The 11,024-nt window shown below is 36.1% G+C and overlaps 1 protein-coding gene across 17 annotated transcripts in view; it reads left to right on the forward strand.

Annotated features, from left to right (window-relative positions):
- LOC106879405 (phosphofurin acidic cluster sorting protein 2) overlaps positions 1-11,024 on the forward strand; it is a 304,160-nt gene that overhangs the window by 153,758 nt on the left and 139,378 nt on the right. For all 17 annotated transcript variants that reach the window (XM_014928957.2, XM_014928950.2, XM_014928951.2 and 14 more), the window contains one exon: positions 8,998-9,173. In XM_014928957.2, coding sequence (XP_014784443.1) covers positions 8,998-9,173 — 176 coding nt within the window. The remainder of the gene's footprint in view (positions 1-8,997; positions 9,174-11,024) is intronic.

An 11,024-nucleotide genomic window follows, 5' to 3' on the forward strand; every position in this document is an offset into this window, starting at 1 on the left:
CACACAGGATGCAATGAGTAAATTGTCACCATTATATATTTTTAATTTCACGCATGCGCATTGTTTGTTTTGGATTTTGTCAACTACGCTGTATAGCAGGGTCAGTCGGGCACTGTCATGAGTTGCATGACTTTACAGAATCCAATAGGTCTAAGGACTGCATCATGCTTTCATGTTGTTTGCTTTGGTATGATTTCTCCAGCTGGATGCCTTTCCTGATGCCAACCACTTTACAATGACACCAGCCCTAATGAGATTACCGTGCAGCTTCCAAGAGTAAGATCCTCTTTGACTGAGTGGGGCTACAGTAGGGAGGGAAGCAGCTTTGTGCAAGGAGATGAAGGATTAAAGTCTGAGAGAAGGGGCCAGAGCAGAACATTCTTCTTGCTGTAGAGGAGCTTCATGGCTACTCAAATAATAGGAAATAGGTCATTCTGGTAACTCTTTGATAATCAGCCTTCTCAATTAGGACTGATCTCAGACTAAACAACCAACTTAAACACTTGTTCTGCTTTCTGCAATAACATATTTGCTTTGTGGCTTTTGGTTTGTCTGATATCTTGTTCCAATGGGTTTACATTTCTCCACTGTTAGGTATGATATACCATTTTTACAAGTTTTGGTTTCTCTGGATAGAAATCACATCTTTATGTTGTATACATGAATCTGATCTATATAACTATCTTTTGTCAGAATCTTCTAAATTTGTTTCTTTGAACCATGCATCTCTGTTTAAGTTTCCTGTTACCAGTGGGAATACTTACATTTTCTTTGCTGGATTACTTTTCCAGTATCAAATATTTTGGTGCATTTTACAACTCTCTATTATTTTCTTTCTCATCTAGTAAATGAGCCTAGACAGTATTTTTTTATGTCTTTTTATCCATATTATCCAGCATGACCCCAATATTTTTTCTCTTTTTTCATTTTTTTTCTTCCTTTCCTATTTTAATTCCTAGTGTCTTTCCTAAATAAATTTTAGCAGTATTTAATTCACCTCATTGTTTGTGTTACATTACTAGTCTTATTCTATTAGCCTCATTATTATATTTGACCTTCTGCTTTCAACTGTTATTTCAAGATCTTAATTCTCTGCTTTTTTGTTGTTGATAATTACATCACACTATTCTCGTCACTATTTAGAATTTCTCGATAATCAATTCATCCATTTTTACAAACTGGTTCCTTGAATATATTTTCTATGTCTTTCCTGCCATTAAAGTGCGTTTTTTTTTCTTCTTTATTTACAATATTATTCTGCTATGGTGTATGTAACACTATAACTATGGAACAAAATCAGGGACATAATCTATTATAAACACAGTGTTAAACTACAAAACAAATTTAAAGACATACTGTATTAAAATTAATGATTTACACACACACACTCTGACTTATTTTCTGTTTAGAATTTTAGAATTCACTGCTCAGTTGGGCAGCTACTAGAATTTGTTCACTGGGACTTTGGGTTCACTGGAACTATGCACTTTTCCTTGATATCAAAATGATGATGTTGTAGTACAGTGTATTTAAGATTTGTTAAAGCTTTACCAATATAGTCAGACCATAGCTGAACATTATTATAGGTAGATTTCTTTCCATAGGTACGATTATTAATTGCCTTATATAACAATATAAAATAATAGATAACAACTCTGAAGGTAAAAGAGACAAGTGTATAACAAAGATTATAGTTTCCAAAGGTATTCTATCCTAAGGCGACACTTTCACTTCAACATATGAGATGCACTCAAAAAGCATCTGACTTATTTTTTACCTGCCAAAACTAGTGCCACATGGGCAAAATCCTTAAAAACTTAAAATAAATACTAGTGATCATCATCATCATCATCATCATCATCATCGTTTAACGTCCGCTTTCCATGCTAGCATGGGTTGGACGGTTTGACTGAGGACTGGTGAAACCGGATGGCTACACCAGGCTCCAATCTGATTTGGCAGAGTTTCTACAGCTGGATGCCCTTCCTAATGCCAACCACTCTGAGAGTGTAGTGGGTGCTTTTACGTGTCACCCGCATGAGGCCAGTCAGGCAGTACTGGCAACGGCCACGCTCAAATGGTGTATTTTATGTGCCACCCGCACAAGAGCCAGTCCAGGGGCACTGGCAACGATGAGGAAATAAAAATGAAAATCATTGTAGAAGGTTGTGGAAAGACTCTTCAATAAATATCTTGTGTGAAAGATGAACTTTGCTCTGTCTCTTTATAGTGTAGTTAAGGCTGAAAGTCTGAAACCATTTTAATGTATTTGCCATGTGTTGAATATCAGTGTGTGTTATGATCAATTTCAGTTCATGCTATTTTCAAAATTTCCATGGAAAGTATTATAAAAGTAGGAGCTTATAATTTGACTTTGATTTTGAACTGTAACCAACCAATCAATTCTAGTGGGTATCATAGCCCTTTGAAGTCAGTAGTTAGCTACTGGTGTATATATATATAACTGAAGCATCTTGAGTGGTCAAGCATTAAGTATTGTACTTCTGTGGGCAATAAATATATACTTTAGCCAGTTTGACATTGCTCCCTTTATTTTTATTGTATAAAGCTGAAACTGCAATAAAATGAAAACCTAGAGAGAAATTAACTGATTTTTTATTAATGTACAATTGAATTAAAGTAGCATTCTTTACGACTGTTGATTTATTTTTAAAAAATGCTTTTCCACATATTTTGTGCTGTTACTGAATTATAACCTAATGGTTAAGATGGAAACTTTACATTAGAAATAAAGGTTCTGAATTTAAATTCAGTTGTGTGTACACATAGTGTATGTGTATATATATATATATATATATATATATATATATATATATATATATACTTCTATTAAAGCTTCAAAATTATCACAAAATCTGTTACTCAGTTTCACACTCATATGTGTCGGACAGTTGTGATGGAAACTGGCTGACAAACAGGAACTTGAAACTCTGAGTAACAGATTTTGTAATAATTTTGAAACTTTATTAAAAGCATTTTACTCTGTTTGGTATTCAATTACTACTTTTCCCACCTTGTTTTGTACTTATGTGTTCACCTGTGTACACACACACACACACACACACACACACACACACACACACACACACACACACTCATTTTGGAAATTTAGATGTCCTTCCATTATTAACCAACAAAACAAAGATTAGAAATTTATTTCAAAGGCTGATCGTTATGCTAACGACATTGGCAGTTAAATGGACTTGGAAGAATTTTTGTTCAAACTTGTAGTAATAACAAAAATTTGAAAAACTTAATGAATTTTAAAGAAAATTATTCAAAATTAATTAATTATCTTTCAATAATTATGATGATTATTTTGATAATAAATTTGATGAGTTCAATTAACTCCAGTAGTTACATGATTGATAGATATTTTTATATTGACCCTGCAAGGACACCTTTGAGATATGAACATCAAACTTGAATACTAAATGGTATTTAGCTTAATTGTCTTACTGTTTATGCTACTCATAATAATAATAATAATAATAATAATGGTTTAAAATTTTGGTACAAGGCCAGCAATTTGGTGGGAAGGGGTAGGTCGATTATATTGACCTCAGTACTCAACTGATACTTATTTTATCAACCCCAAAAGGATGAAAGGCTAAGTCAACCTTGGTGCAATTTGAACTCAGAACATAAGGACAAAATTCCACCAAGCATTTTGTCCCACATGCTAACAACTCTACCAGCTTTCCTGCCTTCGTCCTTAATATTATTATTAATAATTTTTTCTACTATAGGCACAAAGCCTGAAATTATGGAGAAGGGGACAAGTTAATTACATCGATCCCAGTGTTTTGCTGGTACTTAATTTATCAACCCCCGAAAGGATGAAAGGTGGAATTTGAACACGCAGTGTAAACTCAGACAAATCGCTGCTCAGCATTTTGCCTGGCTTGCTACCGACTCTGCCAGCTCACATCCTTAATCATAATAATAATAATAATCGCAATTATAATAACAATAATAATGGTTTCAGATTTTGGCACAAGGCCAGCATTTTCAGGGGAGGGGTTTAGTTGATTACATTGACCCCAGTGCTCAAGTAGTACTTACTTTATCGACCCCAAAACGAAGAAAGGCAAAGTTAATGTTGGTGGAGTTTGAACTCAGAATGTAAAGACACATTGTTAAGCATTTTACTCAGTGTGCTAACATTTCTGTCAGCTCACCACTTTCAACCTTCTTAATGATGATGATGATGATGATGATGATGATAATAATAATCGCAATAATAATTATTGTTGTTGTATATCTATATATGTACATAAAACACATATGGAAACAACCATGCACTCATGCATACCCAATAAAACATAGATGCTCACATGCAGACATAGAAACGTTTATACTTTATAACTACACTGTTACCATTAATACAGACACCATCACACTACACATCCTCATCACCACCACCACACCTCATAGCTATTGTTCATTCAGGAAGAAAGACAACAGTTGGTGAGAAAGGATGTCTGAACTGTGAAGCTGATGATAATGGCTTAGGGCAGCTAGTAATGTGGTAGTTATGTATGTAACAGCTGGCTGGCTTAGTAGCACTGATGATGATGGTGCTGCTGCTGCTGCTATGGTTGAGTTCATTGGTTGTTGTTGTTGTTGGTGGTGGTGGTGGTGGTTGTACTGTGGTGAAGTTAGTGTATTGGTTGTAGCATTGATGTTGGTGTTGTAACATGGTAGGGTGTTACTGTAGTAGCGGTTTTGTAATGATGTTCACTATAGTTGGGTATGTTAGCTGTGACATCGATAATGGTGATGTCGATTAGCTCCAGGTCAGCCCTACACACAAGAAACCATGCCATTCTTGAGCATCTCGTCTTTTTCCTCCTATGTCCAAGGAACCTCAGCTCACATTATTCAGTGAGTCCTTTTGTCAACCATTTGGCTGTGACCTAAGAGAAACATCGCTACTATTTCTAGCACGTCAAGTGACCATCTACGGGTTTTGTTGTTGGTTGATGCTATGGTGTTATAATGCAGTGGGAGAGTCACTGAAGCAGGGGCAGTGATTGTGGTCCTGGGTTTGGGGTTGTTAGCTGATTGTGGTGATGATGATGGTGTTGTGTTTGGTGATGTGGTGTGTTATTGCTGTTATTGTTGCCCTTTGGTTGGTATTATGCTGATTGTGTAAATGGTGGTCTGGTGGTTGGAGTAGTTTACTACTTATGGTGGTGTTGTGATGTGTTGTTATTGTGTTATTGCAGTGATGGTGGCCCTGCAGTTGGGACAGTGAGCTGGTTATGGGGATGGTGGTAGTGTTGTGTTGATGTGGAGTGTTATAGTGGTCTGGGGTTTGAAGTAATATGTTGGTTGCAGTGGTGATGGTGATGGTGTTGCATGTTGATGTGGACTGTTATTGAGGCAATGGTGGGCTGGAAATGTTATTGTTAAAAAAATAGACAGGACCATAGTAGTTGTAATACAACGATGGTTGTGTGGTGGTTGGTATCTTATTATAGAAGTGAAGAGGATAATACTGGTACTGTGGTTAGTGTAGTGCATTGTTTATGGTAATACTGGTGTTACTGTGATGTCATAGGGTGAATGTGTTACAGTAGTAATGGTGATGTGGTGGTATGAAAATTATGGCGAGGGTAGTGGTGAGTGGGCTGTTGTACTTTTATTGTGTTCCTGTAATCTCTCCATTCTTCCTTGCTGCCTGTCCTGACAATGGCATTGTCAAACCATTTAGGGAGCCTCTAGATCAGAAGTTCTCAATGCTGGCAGTACTCCCCACAAGGGGGCACTGGGCATGTTGAAGGGACTTTAGGGTGTGATGAGGTACCATAATGAACATGCTAAATTTTACCTTATGCAGCTGAGGACTGCTCTGCATTTAAATTGATGTAATGATTGCATTGTTCAATTAAATGGAGTTGCTTGAAACGATCGTACTGCATTACCTCTGGATATCCTTGTTGCTTATTTTGATTTTAATCATCTTATTTTGAAATTGTATGGTAGTAACTTAGATAACTTAAATATGTTTTAGCCAAAGATTGGCCTGAGTTATGTCTAACTTAATAGCACCACTTGACAGGATCAGTAAAGTTATTTTTAAGTTTTGTGGTATCATGCCCCATTCAAGTAGGGAGTTGTTGTTGACTGAGATGTATCCAAGTATAGGTGGCTTGTCTGATATCCCTTGAAAAACTTTCTCCAGGTCTTGTTTGAAGGTGTTGGGATCTTTATCTTCTTTGATTTCCTTTAATTATATTGTACATGATAAAACTAGTAACGATTATTAAAGTGAAATGAGATCTCTTCTAGCTCAGGGAAGTCATTAACTTGAAATGTATTGAGTAAATTTACAACATTTTATCATTTCACTGTTAAAAGTTTATACAATCCAATTTTAGAGTAAAATTTATAAATTATCTTCCATGTTAAATTAGTTTGGTTGTGATACCTCACTTGCCACTTAGGTAGGTGTTAGACATAACTACTTAAAAGGTAGGGTGCTATAAAAAAGGTTAAGAACCATTGCTCTAGATGGTCACTTGACCTGCTTGAAATAGAAACCAAATCACCCTCAAATCATACCTTTCCATTAAAAAAAAAAAAAATGGACGTTGTATAATGTCAACCTGGGTTTCCTGTACATAAGAACAAGATGCGATGGTCATAGCTGGAATGCTTTTGATTATAGGAACTACCTGATCAGAACTGAGTTGGGACTAGACAATAACAATGGTAGTTGCAAGGATTGGAGGAAGATTGGCTAGCCAGCTAGCCATGCTTCACTGCCTTTCTTTATCACCACCACCACTACTGTCATTACTGCATTTGCAGCGGTAGGGCAGGGGGAAAGCTATTTGGTAAGCAGCATCAGATATCTCTATTTCTGTTGGCAGTTTTCCTTCTGAAGCATTGCTCTTTGGTAGAATTCTGCTTGGCAGCACATCAAAGACAAGTGTGTATGTGTGTGTGGCGGGGGTTAACTTATCGATCTCCCACTCTCCCTTTCTCTTTTTGCATATGTTTTCTTTTTTTTTATTATTATTATTATCATTATTATTCTTTCTGCATCAACGTTGAGTAATGCATGCTTGTGTATGTTTGTGAGTTTATGCGCAAGTGTATCTGTGTGCTTTAAGTAGTATAATGTCTGGACAAAGCCTGCTATGACACTATCCGAGTGTACTTGTGGTAATGATAATGGAATGGTTTTTGTTTAGTTTTTTTTCTCCCTTCTTTTGACATTCTTATGGTAGGCATGAAGTCTTTAAGACATTAAAAGGGAGTGGGTATGATGTGGGAAGAGTGGTAATGGTGAGAATTATGGTTTTATAGCTTTTCTACAAAGTGATTTTGAAATGCTGATTTCAGACATAACATTGTCAGTTAACATTCATTTCTGCTTAAATAAATAAATAAATAAACATATATATATATATATATAGAGATATATAGATATATATGATAGATAGGTAGGTAGGTAGATAGATAGATAGATAGATAGATTTTTTGTATCTGGGCAACTTGGGTTAAAGAAATACCATCAGGTATTTTTGTTTGAATGACCAGTTTATCAGATTTCTTACCAATGTGTATATCTCATTGATAAAAAAACACAATCACAGCAGGCTTCCTCACTATTTCCATCTACCAAATTTCAATGGTAAGATCTTGTTTAACCCAAGGTTAAAAATGGTTAGTAGAGGAGAACCCTTGTTAAAGGTGTTAAGCAGCAATATTGAACTTGGGACCACATGGCTACAAAACAAACTTTTTAACCACACAGCTTTGCCTGTGCAAATTCAGTTTGAATTACTACTGGTTGTCATTGTTTGTCCAGATCAGCCGTGTTTGAGGATAAATGATCAAAGTTACTCCAACAAAGGCCATCCCTTCTCTCTGTTTGTCTTTCAACCATAATATTTCCAAGTCTACATTATTCCATATATCCTTATTTTGTTGTGGTGATTGTTGTCTACATCCAAGTCAACCTTGATTGAGAAGACATGTGATCAAAGGCATTCCAGTTGTGACATTCCTACTTATTTCTATGTAGTTATCTAAGGTGGTAGTGTATGATTTAAAGGCAATTTTGCTGTTGTGTCTAATCAGTCATGCTATTACACAAATGCTCCTCTGACTGAAGGAAATCTGCAAAGGGATGCAGTTCTGCCGTAAGGAGCAGAAGAATAAAAATTTTTGTTTAGTATAATATCATGGCAATGAGAGAAAGAGGAAAAACGGTTATGGACCTCAGACGTCATTGAAGTAGTAGTAGTAGTAGTGGTGGTGGTGGTGGTGATGAAATGTTGAGCAGGACATAGCTCAACATTTGGCTCTTTGGTTAGCAAAAACAGACTCTTCGGCTTGCAAAAACCAAAAGGATATTGTAAACATCAATTAAACACAACATGAAAAAGAAGTTTGTTGGGATGACTCAACTCTCAAAAGCTAAGGCTTATAAACAGGTACCATAGGGTTAAGAATAAATCATTGCTGTAACCTGTTACAGTGTACTCCCATACAGATCTCCAGTGTAAATTAGAGGTATTCTTGAGCGACAGATGTATGGATTATGCCTATCCTTTCAGCCAACTACCTACATATCAAAGGTCTATTTGATTGGAACTGACCTGGAGCTAAATTGCAATAACTCATTGTTGTAAGTAAGCAGCAGCAGGGTAAAATTGAGAAATGTCTTTTGTTAGCTTGTAGGGCTGTTCATCTCCTATTGTGGCCATAGACAGCAAGTTAGAAGTCAACAGAGATGATAACTATTTTCACAGGCACCTGTGATTGCGGAAAGTAATGGACAAATTGACTGAAGACTGGAGGGAGTATTATGTGTTGTGCTCTACTTGAGTGGATGTTGGTCAGTTTATCTATGTACTGTTGTAGATATGTTAGTTTTAAGCTGTATAAGTTTATTATTGTCTCTTTTTTTAAGGGAACCTATTTATTTATTGTCATTTGTTTTTTTTTTACTTGTAGACCGTTCTCCTGATATTGACAATGATTCTGATGATGATGAAGCTCAAGAATTCAATGACCAGGAGAGCTCTTCTAATGATGAACTTAGTGACAGTGAGGGCATGATGCTGGTTGAAGAAGGTCGGCCGCGACCTCGCAAGACTAGCCGGGGGCAGATACGTCCTGTCACATCCAGAGTAAGTTGTACTTTGCTATTTTGTTTTTTTAAGTCTCTTTCCACGAACACATTACTACCACCATCAACATCACTACCACCATAGTGTGACAACGTGTAATCTACCTACATGTCTTTAATCTAAAGTCTTTCTGCTTGATAATCTAAGGTTTCTATTTGATCTCAGTTATTTTTGTTGTAATAATAATAACAGCAATAACAATAATAATAGTTGTTGTTGTTGGGGGCAGTAGATTGTTGGACTAAATGCCTTCTTCTATGTTCCTCAAATTCAAATTCAACAGGGGTTGTTGACTTTACCTTCATTTCCTACAATGACCAAGAAGATTAATACCAGGGACATTTTGGGATCAGTTGACACTATCCCTTCTTTATAAATTTATGCCATGTGTCAATGTGAGAAATAAGTATGTGTGTTGTTGTTGTGTAACTCCAAATTTGCCATTATTGAACAGCTTATGATGTTGTAATTGTTGGTGTTGCTGTTTAAGACAGTAGATTGAGAGAATCATTAGGGTTGGGCAAAATTCCATTAGTATTTGTTCCAATTCTTTACATTCCGAGTTCAATTCCCACCAAGGTTAACTTTTGTCTTCTATCTTTTCGAGATTGATAAAATCGAAATACCAGTCGTGTACTTGATTTGATTTCCCCTTAAATTTCTGGCCTTGTAACTCTGTTAGAAATAATTTTGTCGTTGTTTAGTTCCAGGTTGGTCCTAATTGAGTTAGACCTACAATCAGAGGTGTTCCATGTGTGACTATCTCAACCTGAAATACTTTGTACAAATTCTTTCTTTCTCTTTTTTTGTTTATTTTGTTTTCAAAAAATGGTAGGATTTGAGGGAGATTTCTAGCAAGCTAATCAACCATATACAAGCTGTCTTATTGGCTTATGCTGTTTTTGTTAAAACTAAAGTACCAGTCATGTACTGGGGTGGATGTAATCAACTTGCCCTTCCCCTCAAAAAATTGCTGGCCTTGTGCCATTATTATTATTATTATTATTATTATTATTATTATTATTGCAAGGTTTTGGCAGAATTGTTAGAATAACAGGCAAAATGCCTTGCAGCATTTGTTCTGGCTATTTTCATTCTTAGATCAGATCCTGCTGAGGTGAACTTTGCTTTTTCTTCTTCCAGAGTTTGCTTATGATAGAAATGATTATTACTTCTATTTTTAGGATGGGTGATTGGCACAATCATTAGAATCTCAGACAAAATGTCTTGTGGTAACTGTTCCAGCTCTTAAAGTTCTGATTTCAAATCATGTCAAGGTCATGATTTGTTATACATTATTTCATAGTTGATAAAATGAAGTACTGGTCAAAAATTATGATTGTTTTAATTTGTTAGCTCCTTTGCCCAATTTCTTACTTTATGCAACATTACTTCCATTCTTTTTTCAAATTCCAAGGTCAACTTTGCCTTTCATCCTGTTGGAGTTGATAAATTAATTACTAATTAAGTACTGGGATTGATATATCAACCACCCACTCAAAATTGCTGTCTTTGTATGTAAACAAGATGTTATTATTAATATTCACTGCAGGTAGGGCAGCAAGCTGGCAGAATTGTTAGTACACCAGGCAAAATGCTAAGCAGCATTTCATCCATTTTGTTCTGGAGTGCTAACAATTCTGCCAGCATGCTGCCCTACCTGCAGTGAATATTCATCATCATCGTTTAACGTCCGCTTTCCATGCTAGCATGGGTTGGACGATTTGACTGAGGACTGGTGAAACCGGATGGCAACACCAGGCTCCAGTCTGATTTGGCAGAGTTTCTACAGCTGGATGCCCTTCCTAACGCCAACCACTCAGAGAGTGTAGTGGGTGCTTTTACGTGTCA

This window comes from Octopus bimaculoides, chromosome 11 (assembly GCF_001194135.2).
Source record: "Octopus bimaculoides isolate UCB-OBI-ISO-001 chromosome 11, ASM119413v2, whole genome shotgun sequence".
NCBI lineage: Eukaryota > Metazoa > Mollusca > Cephalopoda > Octopoda > Octopodidae > Octopus > Octopus bimaculoides.